Source organism: Stegodyphus dumicola, chromosome 6, assembly GCF_044657685.1.
Source record: "Stegodyphus dumicola isolate Sdum_Otavi_A_Nest chromosome 6, ASM4465768v1".
In the NCBI taxonomy this organism is placed as follows: Eukaryota; Metazoa; Arthropoda; class Arachnida; order Araneae; family Eresidae; genus Stegodyphus; species Stegodyphus dumicola.
In genome coordinates this window covers 144,735,412-144,750,832 of record NC_140773.1, presented here as the reverse complement: position 1 = coordinate 144,750,832, position 15,421 = coordinate 144,735,412, and the positions used below count along the sequence as shown (strand labels likewise).

The following is a 15,421-nucleotide window of genomic DNA, read 5'->3' as shown; positions in this document are numbered from 1 at the left end:
ACAAAATACAGTTAAAAACAGTTTAAAAAAAACTATTTTTTGCAATTAAAATTAGAGTCTCTACGCAAAAACAAGCATTTCGGTCAGGAGGCAGGAAGTCAAAATTTTCCGTGCACAAAATTGAAAGTTAACTTTTGGTTCCACTGTGCAAAAAGACACTGAAGTTGGTGCACAAAGTTTAAGAGTTTCAAAAGTAAACAAATGGCAGTCATTAGGCGTAGCACCGCTTTACCTTTTAAATTGTTGATAATTCTACTACTATTGCATGTAGATTAACTAAAGGCATGAAAACCTTAACTGGAACATAAGAACAACCTACTTTAATCACTTTTAAAGCAAAAAATGCACAGTTTACCAAAATATTAGAATCAAATTACTCAACTGTGTTAAATAGGTGGTAATGTACAGACACAGCCGATCGCAAAAGGGAGATGCACAACTACATTTTATAGCAGTCCCATATGCAAAATTTCAACGTTATATGGCCACTCGTTTTTGAGTTATATGAGATTCATAGATATGTATATACCTATAGACGTCACGAACAAAATTCTTCTGAATCCTTTTTAAATCCATTTTACTATCCGTTCGGAAAAAAAAGAGTCCTTTATTCTGTCCGTAGGTACAGATATCACGCAAAACCATCGTTCAGATGGGTTCCAGAGTGTTCAAAATAGATATTTTCTTTGAAATATGATACCCGAAATTTTTTGCGATTACATTAAAAAACAAGGAAGTAAAGAAGAAGGAAGTAAAAATGAATAATAGAATAATAAAATCGAATAGAATAATAAAAAGATGAATAACTATAAAATTTGAACTATAAAACTATAAAATTTGTAAACAAAATTAGATTATTTACAAACGATTAACGGAAGTGATACTTCACTTTAAGCTTGTTGCTATTTAAAACATGGAATTGGCGGGAGGTCATGTGCCATAACTTCTTTCGATTTTCGATTTGGGAATCTTCCCGTCTTTCCGCAGAACATCTTATCAACTCTACTCTTTTTAACAAAATCCCAATAAACGCCCTCTAGGTATTCATTCGGTTTGGGAGAATGGAACCTCCTATCCGCCGGCTGGGGTAAAATTAAATAAAAGATTTCTCGGAAGCAATTTCCTTGTGTACGTTTGGCTTAAATTGATTCAACTTTTACCCCTAGCTTCAGTTTTCTGTGATCTTTCAAAGCCTCCGTCACAGTGTTTTTCGCTATTAAAAAAGATACAGTCGCTTGGGATCTCACTCTTTGCCAAATTGGATCGTAATCATGTAAGCGAGTATCGAGGCATTTTCAATAATTTGAAATCCCGACGCACCTACGCATTGCATTAGATACGCCTACGTATAAATCCGCCACACGTACCTTGTTTTAAGACGGCTGGCAGGGTGATCGAACATTTAAAGAACTGTGTTTACACCCAATCCAACGGAATTGGATTTGAAATCCGTATAAAATGTGGAGTTTTTCGCTTTTCACTGCGTAATCCTGTTTTTCGAGCTATTCCGTCATGTTTTGTATGTTTAAAGGCAAGCCTTTTTTTTTTTTATCGTTCTTTTCCAGCCAGCCTTTTCACACGGCGATAGGAAAGTCGGCTTCCATAGCCTTAGGCCTCGGGTTTGACTCCTAAAAGATAAATTATATTTAAATTATGACAAAGCACTTGCGTTTTTTGATTGATGAACTGGATTTTCTTGAAGCTTTTCACATTCATAATTTATTTTCTTTGGTTAATGCTATTAATGTCTGTTCGTGCGAAGGCCCACCAGCAGCCGAGCGATAAACACTGGTAGTTTGGTCCTTGGTTCGATTATCGCCGAACGGGCTGGCTGCATGGGCGTTTTCGTGGTTTTTCCCTTGTGTAGCTTTTATACGAGCAACGTCCTCTATGAAAGCATCCCTTCCGTTAGGCAAAAATAGCCCTTGAGTGCTTTGCTATAATCAGCCAAAGCCAAATCAAATCAAACCTCTTCGTACGATGAAGAATGCACGGTATGAAGTAGCCGACATAACATTAAGCCGACAATGAGACTTGCTCTTCCCAACGCTTTCAAATTTCTAATACTTTCACATTTCATTACTACTTTGCCCAACACATCATTCTACATTCATTCCCGTGTAAAGTCATTTCGCTCCTCCCACTAATGATTAGGAAGTAAAGGGATTCGCCCTATTCCTTGCCACACTAGAACTACTTTTTTTTTAAACCCCTGAAATGATGTTACACCCTCATAATGCTATTTACACGTTAGGCATAGTATATTTATTTATCTGGGATAGAGTTCCGGCCCCGGAATTCGTGCTTCGTGGCCTACGACCATCTAGCGGAAGTAGGTTTGGTTTATGCAATTATGGCAAAGCCAGAAGTTTATCTGCCTAAGGGGAGGGATATCATCATGGTGAACTTTCTAAAGAAAATGGCTCATATACACGTTACACGTAGGGAAAACCACGGAAACACCCATGCAGCCTGTCCTTCCGCGGGATTCGAAATTCGGACCGAATTACCAGTGCTCAGCGACTTTACCGCTGAGCCTAAGAGAAATAGAGTGACCATTTTACTTAATACATAACCAGTCTCTTCCACTAGACCTTTAAAAATGCGTTGCTAGAAAATGAGAACAATGTTCCAAATCTGAATATTGAAGTAAAAATCACTACGATCGTTGAATTATGCTTTTAAAGGAAATATTGGCGGTGAAATGTTAGATTAGCAACTCTATTTTATTTTGTTATTAAAAATAATAAAAAAGAGAAATTTCAAGATTATGGTGACTAACAAGAGATGCTTAAAAATCATGGTCACCTCATCGTCGCCAGGCAGTTCATTTTACCATTCTTAAGATAAAAATAAACAACTCTATTAAAGTGTCGGGAATCGGGCATACTCATTTTTACCTACCAATTTTGGCCATTATCATACAACTTCAAAAATTAATACTGAGATAGCTGAATTATTGCATAATTTTTATTAAAGAAAGAAAAATGATTGTATATACTATATATATAGGGAAGGAAGATGATTGTATATATTATATGTATAGGGAAGGAAGATGATTGTATATACTATATATATAGGGAAGGAAGATGATTGTATATTATATATAGAGAGATAGATAGATATGTGTGTATACATATACTAGAGTTTATGTATTATTAAGTTCCGCCTGCTAACACACTTCGTTCTATGTTCGTAACCTCTGTAATAGGGCGACTCTTCGTTCCGCTAATTTTAAGCTAAGAATAAGCAATTCGTCTCATGTTTGTGGGATCAAAAATCTTGGAATTAAATACACGGTTCTGTAAGATCATTTTTACTGACCACGCCTCTCACTTCAAACGTTACCAAGAATGGTTTAAATTTAGAGAAATAAATAGTTGTATAATGTCGTATAATGATAATTTAGAAGAAAAATATTATTAAAAGTCTTTTGTTATTTTTTACTCTGTATTGAAGCAAAACCTAAATTTTCATTTTTCGTGTCTCGACAATGGTGATGACATGCAACTCTCCTGTCCATCTCCAGGTAGACTTTCTTTTACTTAAAATCCACCCGCTAAACAACTTGGGTCGGGTTGTGCGTACTCATTTTGAATATTATTTACCGAAATTCGATGGTGCTAGAAACATATCTATAATTGTCAATTAAATGAAGAAGCTTTACGGACATTTTTTGCAGATCCCATATTAAAATGTAACTAAGTGACCCTCATGTTTAGCTAAAAAAATTCTTTGTTCTTTCGAAAATGAATTCATATTCCCTGACGAGAAATTTCAACGCTTCTTCAATTTGGCCAGTATGCATCAAACAGCACGATATATATCAAACTATGCTAAATTTCAGAAGAAATAAAAGCACATATGGGATATTTAAGAATCGAAAAATGAATTTTACTGATAAGTGAAGAAAATGACTTGAATATTGAACTTATGGAGAAATCGAGAAATTGTGTAATTGATAGTAAGTTTAAATAATTATTGGGTACGTATCAGCTAAACGTCACTGTCGGCTGAATGTCCTGTTGACAAAATGTCTTGATAGTTAAATGTCCCCTAGCTAAATGTCCTGACGGCTAACTGTATGTGTCGGCTAAGTGTCCTTATCGGCTACATGTCCCTGTTGGCTAATTGTATGTGTCGGCTAAGTGGCCTTGTCGACTAAATGTCCTGTCGGCTAACTGTCCGTATCGGCTAAATGACCTGTCGGCTAACTGTCCGTGTCGGGGAATGCCCTGTCGACTAAGTGTTCTGTCGGCTGACTAGTGTCGATAAAGTGTCCGTGTCGGCTAAATGTCCTGTCGGCTAACTGGTGTCAGTTACTCCCATTTAGCAACTGAAACATTTCTACAACATGAAAACTGAAATGACATGGAGATTTGAATTTTGGTTTTTCCCAAGGTGCATTTAGTGAAGTTTTCCTAAACGTTCGCAATATCACGTAGCTTCATTTGCTGCTGTCCATTGGCTACGCAGATATTTGCCCCTCAAATTAGATGTGAGCCTAAACTTATGATTACTCTACCAGGTGTTTTCGAAACAATTTTCCAGTTTGCTTCCTGTACGTGTGGTTTTCCTAAATGGGATCATTTGAGGGTATAGTAATAGCGCATTAAATTTTCACGCTGAAACTAGCATACACTAAAATATCAGAGCATCTAAAGTTTTGCGAAAATGTTTTAGCTCCTGCAGTATAGAAACTTGTGTCTTATTGCACTTGCAATCGATAGAATTTTGTTAAAAATATGCACCTAACTCAGGTTGCTTTTATGCCTGATTTTAAAAAACACATAAAATATTTGTAATCTACGGGAAGTAAATTTGGTGAATTTTCGTCTCTTTTCAAGTTAATGAATTAATGAATATGCAATCTTTTTGAAAATCCAGTGTTTGAAATCCAGTGAACGATTTATTGGTAGTTCTTTAAAAAAAATGGATTTCATAACATTGATTTGAATTTGAATTTTTCCCAAAGTGTATTTAGTGAAGTTCTCTCATACGTTCGCAATATGACGTAGCTTCATTTACCGCAGCATATTAGATGCTCTGATAAATAAGGATTTTTGTATATTAAAAATTGCAATTCATGTATTTTTATCCCTGCCTGAAATAGTTACCATAAAACAAAAAAATATGTATAATGATTTTAATGAATCCAGTCAGTTAAATTTCATAAAAAATATTTAATATATCTAATTAGACATCTTTAGATTTAAAACATTTTTATTTGAATCAATCCGAATAAAACATAAGAAAAATACTCTTAGGAACTGGGTTTATTGCTTTCAAATCGCTTGGTTTCTAAATCAAAAATACACAGATTAAATTTGAATATTTAAGTATCTTACGATGTACCCAGTGGCAACACGCTTGCACGTGAAAGGTAAAAGTATTTTATTTCAGACAGTGGCTAAACATTGCTTTTAAATAATTGAATATACTTGTTAAAATTAAAAAGTACTAATATCCTAATGTATGACAACAGTCTCGCGGTTTGGAAATAAATAAATTTTATTTCGAAGAATGTTGCCACTGCTGGCTTTCAAATAGTTAAGTTTATTAATAAAAACTTCATTAAATTCTTCCAAAATATTAAGTAAATAAAAAATATTCAATATTCAAAATTCTAGCTTTGAGCTCTAGATGTCACCATCTTCCGCTGTGCAAAAAACATGCATACATACATATTCTTCATCATTTAATACGTTACGTTACCCGAACTAAAGCATCTTGGGTAAGCTCGTTTATTAACGCAGTTCATGTCGAATGATTTATTTCTTACCTAAAAATGCACTTTTACAACTGCTTATTTCAGGAAAAAATATCTTTTATTTGGTTGAATTGGTTGCTACATCAGCAGTTGGAATGCAAATAAGTTAAGCAATTTTAAAAGAAAGTCGAAATTTACGAAATGTTTCAGCTTTTAATTTTGTGTGATATAGCATGTATGTCGTTTCTTTATACGTGATTTCTATAGTTTATTTTGTTGAAGTAAAACTTCTTATATCAGATTTTTCTGAAGCATTTGCATCATTTCGATTGTGTTTAAACTTATTACATCATTACTACCAAATCATAAATAGAAATTTGAATAGATATTCATCTTTTTCTTTATTTTAAGCATTTTAGGCAAACAGAAAGGCTATCTGTCAAAAAGTATTCTTTATTTGATGAAACCTAGATAAATGCAGCCATTGTTTGAATAACTAGTCTTATGTATCATAGTTACTAGAAAGCACAGTCACTCTTTAATAGATCCTGAATATTAAGAAAGTTGAAATGTGTAGGTATGATGTTTCATATGTTGACTTTAGTTAATGCGTTTTTTTATATACTTTATTCAAATATTTGTATAATTACGTTCTATTGAAATTAACAGATTTTTTATTATTATTTTTAAATTGTTTTACGACTGCTATTTGCACCAGATGAGTTATTACTCTCGAACTTTACAGGTATATCACTTTTCACATCATAAGCCTATTTCATTTATACCATATGTAGCCCGCCAGCGGACGAGCGGTAAAGTCGCTGAACACTGGTAGTTCGGTCCGAGGCTCGAATCCCGAGCTGGCTGCAGGGGCGTTTTTGTGGTTTTCCCCGTGTGTAGCGTGAATACAAGCCATTTTTCTTAGAAAGTCTTGAGGTTTTGCCGCAATAACATAAACTGAACCAAACCATGCATATATTGTTACGGATTTGGTATTTAACTAGTTAATGTTAGTAGCGTTATAAATTAAATTGTTTTATTCCCCGTGCAATGCAGCGCGTGACGAATATTATGAGAAAGCTAAGCCGGAAATTTTAAAATACAAGAGCACGTGCATTTAACATTTAATAAATAAATAAATATCTCTTTTTGATTTCGAGAACGTTCCAGAAAATTCTCGCGCGCGGTTTAAAATCTTATAAAAAGGAGGAAAACCTTTCAATTATTATTAACTTTTAACGAACTTTGCTTACTTCGAAGCTAATCAACCAGGTGCCTTCTCAAGATCACATGACTCTCCTCTGACTGCCTTCACGCCAGCCAGCATAGCGCAAGACGCAGAACATCCTTCGTACACAGGGGCACACAGGAGCGAAAGTCAAACAAAATGAAACTCATGAACTTTCATTTTGTTTGACTTTCGCCCCTGTGTGCTGATGTACTAATGTACATCTTTATTAATTTTAAACCTAGTAAATGTATAATGGTTGTAATGTTCATGATACTGGTAAAAACCCTTGGAGGTTGAGGCCAGAAATAAAGATACGATCAAAGATAAAAGATCAAATTATTATTAGTCAACATTCATTGTTGTTGATTTAGCTAGTTTTGCCATTTTGCAAATAGCGGATTCATATTGAAATCGAATTTTGTTAGAATTTCCTTAGCTCAGTGCTACTCTCGGGTATCACTATGAGTTACTCTTTTAGTGGACGATCGGACTTACAGGAGGGCAGCGCGGAATCGGATGTTTCTTTTGGTATCGGATTACTAGCAGGTATTTCTAAAGAGACTCAAGAACTTTTTCGAGCCCCCAAACCCGTTAAGAAAGTTAAAGCAAAGAAGTATACAAAGAACAAAACTGAAGCTGTTGCATCTAATGCACTTGCGACTGATGTATCAGACAACGAATTCGGAAATAAGGCTGACCTTTACCAGGTTGAGACAAATCAGGAAACCGAACAATTTCTGAGGAACATGATACTGCAACAAGAAGTGGATAATTTTATGGAAAAACTCAGATCGATCGGATTCAATCCACCCAAGATGTCACCGACGGAAACCATGAGAAAACGAATTCGTACTGACAACCCCTCAACTGAAAATAATCCAGAAAATCAACAGACGGAACAAAACCCAGAGAATGAATGGATCAAGCCTAAAAAAGTTGCTAAAATCCCAGAAGAGCCCAAACCTATGGATATTCCACATCAAAACAGTTTCCAAACCCTTGCAGAGCAACCAAGAGAGAATGAAGGAGGAGCTAACTACGAAGAAATGCCTACCCCCCCCATTGTTATAGCTCATGATGACGGAGACGGGTTGGAAATTGATGAAATTTTCCAGGAAAACTCTTCCGATGAGTTCCGAATCAACTTTGAAGGCAAAAAAATCTTTATCTACACAAAACATTCTACGGATTATAGAAAAATGTGTAAAATACTTGTGGACAAGAGCATATCGTTCCACTCTTTTCTCCTAGAAAGCGAAAAGCCGCTACGTGTAATCAATCCTTAAGGAAATCGCAGCCTCGGTAAAGGAAGAAATCATACTCAACGAACTTGCGAGACGTAAGTTTCCAATAATAAACGTCAGGCAATTTACTCGTAGACGTCAAAGAAATGTTGAGAAACTACCCATTTACCTATTAGAATTAAAGAAAAATGCAGAAGGACATGCTATCCATCAGGTAAACAGAATATTCAGCTTCAATGTTAACATCGAGAAGTTCTCGCCTAGAAAACACCCAATACCGATGTCAGGAATTCGGACACTCACAAGTCTGCTACAATAAACCTCTAAGATGCTGAGTACGGCGAACAGCACCGAACCAACCAGTGTACCCTCAAAAAAGAAGAAAAGCCAAAGTGTATTTCTTGCGGATCCGACCATGTCAGCAGCAACCGTGGGTGTAGCGCCTACAAAAAAAGATTTGAGCAAAAGAGACAGCCCGCAGAGCAGAAAAAACAGACTCCCAATGTAGAAAGTTCCTGAACTCAGTACTGAAAATTCCTGGTATTTCAACCAAAGAGATGAACGCAGTTCAACAATCCCTTCCAGGAATTTCCTACAGTGATAAAATCAGAAGTAAAATTAAACCACCACCTGAAGATTTTAATGAAGCCCTCACCTGAATGCAAGATGGAAAAATCATGAACTTTTTAAAAACTGTAATTTCTCTTATCCAAAAGATCAAGAAAGCAAAGTCAGCCTCCGATAAACTTAGATTTGGTTTCCAAGCAGCGATGACAATAATCAGATTTGCTGAAGAAGATTAATCTCTGCAGACACCACCACTAGATGGCGACGCCATCACTGATCAGCTAACCCTAATTTCGACTTTCCGGCAAGCTTCCATTCACGCAGATAGATGGCGCTACAGGAGATGATCTTAGAACTCGAACTTTTCCTGTCACCAGCACCACTCCAATACGTTACCTGCTCTTTTTCTTCTCTTTCATCCTACCACCCTTATTCTTCTCAGATTTGACATTTCCAATGATTCTTCATCCTCTTTTTTGCTCAGCTGTGATTTCTCTCAACACTCACCGTCTTGGAATGAGGATCTCATGTTGTACCATGAACTCACCAGCCATGTAGGTTTCGTCCTCTCCTCCCTCCCTCTTTTCTGGTTTCCCTCGCCCTACTCATCAGTACTCTTCTGACGTGGAGGTAAATAGTTTGATTACCATAGGGACTTCGAAATTTTTCCTCATTGGCCTTTGCATTATTATTAGTTTTTTTGTTGTTGTTTTAAGAGTTTGTTTAGAAAATTGCTGTTGTTGATTGTAGCGAATTCTCGGATTAGCTTTCTTTAGCTGTTTTGAATTAAATTCTGTTGAACGTTTGAGTAGTTAAAAGATAACTACTGTGAGATATTGTAATACTGAAAGAATATCTGAGGAAAGTTAAGCATTTATTGTTGTGATAATAATAAATTTTGTCCGTTTTTCATCGAACTTGTGCATTCAACTCATAACGAACCCGTACGCACGCAACAATATATAGAGAGAGACAAAAAATTAAGAAATTTAGAACCAATTCCGCGAAGACCCAAACGAAGTGAAATTCAGAACTAGCAGTGGTATTTATAGTATTTTTTCCCTTTAATTTAATTGGCTAAGAACTGTAAGGGCTATTTAGGTGTGCTAATTTAAAATATAATTTACTGTTATATATATTTTATCATATCTTAATCTGCATGCAGTAGATGTAGTTATTAACAATTTCAAAATTTTAAAAGACGCTAGGCCTAACGTGACCGTTATATGTTTACGTTTGAGACTGTTAATGGAGCAGCTAATTAAATCACTTAGTGCACCAATTTCGTTGTCTTTGTCTGTGAGACAGAAAGTTAACTTTCAGTTTTGTGAGCCGAAATATTTGCCTTCCTATCTGTTGACCGAATTGCCTGTTTTCCCGTAAAAACTCTAATTGTAAAATGTTTTTTAAACTATTTTTGATTTCTTTTTTTATTTATTTATATTTATTATTATTATTATTATTATTTTACAATTTTAAATGAAAATATTTCAAGCATTTATGTATTTTCGTGTTGCCGCGAAATGAGAACTGAATTGATTGAATGAGAAGTATATTTGTAATGAAATTCGAGCAAATAAGCTTAAATGAAGTGCAACAAAAAGTGTGTATAATTTTTAACACGCCGTGCAAGAATGTCATGTGGTGTCTACATCAGAGTTTTTTACCTTTATAATGTTATTATTAGCCCAAAATGAGCTTTTTATCTTGAAGCAGGATTTTGCGTCTAATCACTATAAATGCGTCGTGTAACTTTTTATTCGAATTTGTTCCCATTGAGGAAAATGTAAGACATTTATCTTTTAACATAATCTTTCTGTTGTGGATTAAAAAACTGAGGAATTTGAAAGCAATAGATGGAGTTCTTAAGAATATTCGTTTCTTGTAATTGATTTAAATGATAAAAATGCATTTAATTCATGATCTTGTAAGGTTTATTTTAAATTTTTAACAGTTCTCTGTAGTTAAAAGTTACTTTCGTATCTCTTCTAATTTCAACTTACGAATTTCCGGCCAGAGTGTGTTTTTAGAATCGCGATTAAATGCAAATGAAGGAAGAGCAGTACTTAAGTGGAAGTTTCACCAACTTCTTTAGAGAGCCAGAGCTTCTGACTGGCACGCTTTCGCCTTTTGGCTACACTCTCTCTAAGCTATTACTACGCTCGGTCGTATTTCAGATCCTTGATAGTTTCGCCGTTTAGTTACCATTTAGGGGCCACCTTCTGTAGAATTTTGATACCTTCTATATTATTTTAGTTAAGTTTGATTTTTTAGTATTCTTGAGTTCAAGCCCAAGTGGAGGCTTTTCTTTACGTCCTGAGAAAGGGCCATCTGTAAAACCTTATTTTGAGCAATAAAGGGTAATTAACCCTTCTTGAGTTTACGTTTCTCTTTCCTGAGCTAAAGCGATTATTCGCTTACCAGTTCTCCTGGTTCCACACACTTAGCTGTAAATTAAAGGTTGGAACCTTATAATCTATCTAATTAAAATATCAAGTATATGATGTAATATATTTTTATGTAATATATTTTTTAATTATTATATTTCATATTTTATGAAACTTTAACTAATTTTAATTAAGAAATTCAACGATTTCAAAGCGAGCAGAGGCAACACTGTACAGAATAAAATATTTTTATCTCCAGCGGGCGAGACTGTTTATCAGAAATTCTAAAGATATGCTGTTTTTAAATATTTTGTGTTTTTGTTGCTCCGTTTTAAGTAACGTCAATGCGAAGAAAGCGGTGCTTAATAATAAATGTAAGAAGACAAAAGAATTGTGTTAGCAGGAGTGAGTGCAAGGGCAGATTGGTAACCCGGGATGTGCCCGAGAGTGTAGAAAGCCTTAACAAATCCTTTGATGCGACGTTAAAATATTAATCTTATCAAATTTTCTTTCTTTCCTTATTCTGAAATTTATGTTACTGAGAACTATATCACTTATTGCGATGCTACATCATTATAATTAATTGTGAAGTAATAGTGTCTTTAAAAGTTGTGAACATGGAGGAAATTTCAAGTTTACCTATTTTTTTATGTCTTTTTCAGTGCGACAAGCAAAAAATCTGATTCCTATGGATCCCAACGGTCTTTCTGATCCTTATGTGAAACTCAAACTCATTCCTGAAAATCGTAGTTCACAAAAGAAAAAAACTAAAACCATTAAAGCCTGCCTGAATCCCCAATGGATGGAGACGATAACGTTGTAAGTATATAAATTCTTAACTGTTTCTTAAGACTAGGATTAGTTTTGTATTAAAATTCTTTGATCTTTTTTCAAAAAAGTTTCCATTAGAAATGGAACGTCAAGTTTTCAGACTTCAAGACATAGCCTTTGTTGATTTGACAGTAAATCGCTCTATTATTTTGAAGAATATTGCTACTACAGATAATTCTTATTCACACGTACATCTTCTTTCATTTTTTTTCAGCACTGAAAATAGCCTCTTCGCAACTGTCGTGTGATTAGTTTTCTTTGTTCTGATTAGTGTATTAATAAGGTTGATGAACTGGTGGATTTGATGGAGCTGAAGCTGCAATATACTGTATTTATATAACTACTGTTAAAAGTAATGGAATAATCTGTATGTATGTTTGTATATTCTTCGCATCGTAGAATAATGAATTCATCTACAACTAGATTTTGAACACTCGTAGTTTCTAAGCCAGAATATGGAATTTCGAATTTATTTTTTTTTTTCTTTATTTCCTATTTTATGCGAATTTTAGCAAAAACTCAGCAGTTTAATCGCTTCGTATTGCCATTATGCAAAGCATAAGATATTTATATTTCAAATTTAATCAGAAAACTCAGCGATAAAAAAGTAGTGTGTTGCCACTCGGCAAAATGCAATATCTTTATCTTTCGAGTTTAATCACATAGCTGAAAGAAGACAACATTTAGGGTCACCAAGTTTAGAAGACACGTAGTCTTCCACCCGAACACCTGCGCCTTGAAAACAGAATATTGAACTTCGTATTTGTGTTTTATTTCTTTCTTACTCGTATTTTGTGTGAATTTAACAAACTTTTGATTAAAATCTCGGAGATCATCATTCGTTAAGTGGTGTTCCACCCGAAGGCCTTTACCACTACATGTTTATCAATCCCCTAAGGACCTGTAAAAGTTCGTTAAATTCCATAAAAATGGAAAAAACCTGTGCACCTTTAATAAAAGTGCACCTGCTTACTTAGGGTAAATCTACCTGCTTACCTGGGGTAAATCTACCTGGGTAGCTCTACTTGCTTACTAGGGTAAATATTAGCGGGCCCCCTCACTTCTACATAACATAACATAATAAAAGTGCAAAGTCTTCAGTAGTGATGAAGTTGATCAGGCGTGGCGCCATATATCGGCCACAGATGAAGTCTTCGTTGGATAAGCAATAATAGCAACTAATAACTTATCGCAATGGCATATCTTTACACAAGCTTTGTGTTGCCACTCGATAAAATATTAGGTTTTTATGTTTCACATTTAATTAGAAAACTCAGTGGTATAAAGTGTTGCCGCGGAGAAAAATACATTAAATCTTCCGAATTTAATCGCATTGTAGAAAAGCGACGGCACATAAAGCTACCAGGTCAAATGCGCCTGTCGTTCGCATGAGCCTTGAGCACCCAATAGGTGACAGCTCGACTTTAACTCAGTTCCGCCCCCAGTTTTGAGGAAGAGCACCCCCGAGCGGATGAGTCCGAAGGTGTCTCACCTCTCTTCCCTTACCACTAACCTCTCGAGCGGACTTTCGGCTCTCTCTCCGCAGATTTAGAATTCCCCATGCCGCACAGACACTGTACATTTACAAACATCCATGCCTTCTCTGGGATTGGAAGCCGGGCCCTTCGGTACGATAGTCAGAGTCACTAACTACTATCCCGTTGGACGGCAGTATGATTGTTCTATTATATCTCTTTTGAGAATCGTCATCAAAATATCTGTTATGAGATAATTCTCTCTCGTTATATCTGGCGAATCTCTAATCAGAATTATTCCTTGTGAAAATATTTTCTTTCAGAAGTCAACTTTCCTCAACATGTTGACATTCTACAATATTTTTAAAAAGTGATCCAACATTATTCTGTATAAGTAGTTTTCAGTATACAACATAATCATAATCCATGTAGTTGCACATAAATAACTTAAAGATAACATTAAATTAGGAATAAAAGCAAACGTTTTGCAGAAATGATTGATTACATTTATGCTTACTTGCTTTTTTATTATAATTATCATTTTTAATTTTGCACATATGAACCAGTTTTCAGAGGGGGGGGGAGATTCTAATTTCACAAAAATCACAGATTCTAATTTCACAAAAGTTCGATTTTAATGAATATGATGGCTGCCCTCGATGTACTGATGCAACTTTATTAATATATGACATAAACATAAACTATATGACAGAAACTTAAAACCTCGGTGCAATTCGAAGATTTTCTTCAAAGAAAAATTGATTGATAAGAAAGACAACTTATAAACCTACTCCTTGTGTTTTCTTTTACTGATTGCAATGGTACTTCCTGTATGGTTTTAGATTTCAGTAATTTAGATACAACAAACCTGTTTATTTTCTATTCCAAGATATGCATTGGCAACACATTACTACTTGCATGCTCCACGGTTTTCCCTTTCTAGGCGCCCTTGAAAAGTCTTTGCGAAATACTCACTTGCAAGAAAAGATGTGCAGGTATCGGTGCTTGATAGCATTTAAATCTCCGCTTTGTATCATCCGTTGAGAAGTTAAAGATTATTTTGCATCCGGCCTTTGCTTTAAGCATAAACTTAAGATCTGCTTATTCCGCTTAATGTAATCGGGGTTAATGGTACCATTCGCATATTGTTATCGAATTGCCGAACTCCTCCCGTTTGTATACCAAAACATGGAAAATGCATCGCTTATTGTGGTGAATAATTCGGTTAATTTTATCAAAGTTTTATCGAATAATGTTTTAACGGAATTAAAGTCGCCAAATGGGTCAAAATAGATTATAAAAATTGCCAGGAATCAGAAAAATGTCTCCAAGTCAGGGATTACATCGCCAAACAGCTTGTTTTTGTTTCAGTTAAGTATTTAACCTTAATTTGACTTAAGTTTTGAATAATTTTATCGATTTTGAGGATCACAGAAATAGGACCCTTTTCTTCAGAAGCAAAAATTAGAATTAGTAGAATTCTATGAGCAGATTTTATGCACATTATGTAAGGTTACGTACATGGAACCTTCAGAAAAATGGACAAATGTTATAGAATCTCTCTATCTACATGTCTCTAGAAATGTACATAACTCTAGAAAATACATCTAAAATTTAATAGAATAGTGTAAAACAGTTGTCACAAACACAAACTGCGTGCGGACCGCATGCGTGATCTGAAAACAACTGGCGGACTAGAATTTTTTTTCAATTCGGTTAATATAATTAAAATATCATAGAATAAATTTTTGAACTAAAATCGCTAAATAAGAACGAAATAGATCAGCGTTTCTCTATCTGTGGTCCTCGAAGCTTGCGTGTTGTGTAAAGGATGACATTTTATGAAATTTGTTACCAACTATCTTGCCAGTCGATTTTCCTTTCTAGTCTTAGCAACAAAAGAGGGTTTAAAAGTACTGTGACTGTGGTGCTTCTTGCTAGCATGTATCTGAACCAGAGCAGCTACTAAAGAATCG

General features: G+C 35.0%; 1 protein-coding gene across 3 annotated transcripts in view; it reads left to right on the top strand.

Moving 5' to 3' along the window:
* The window catches only part of LOC118201536 (protein kinase C, brain isozyme-like), a 435,934-nt gene that overhangs the window by 245,248 nt on the left and 175,265 nt on the right, over nucleotides 1-15,421 (top strand). For all 3 annotated transcript variants that reach the window (XM_085818956.1, XM_085818955.1, XM_085818957.1), the window contains exon 6: nucleotides 11,802-11,958. In XM_085818956.1, coding sequence (XP_085675082.1) covers nucleotides 11,802-11,958 — 157 coding nt within the window. The remainder of the gene's footprint in view (nucleotides 1-11,801; nucleotides 11,959-15,421) is intronic.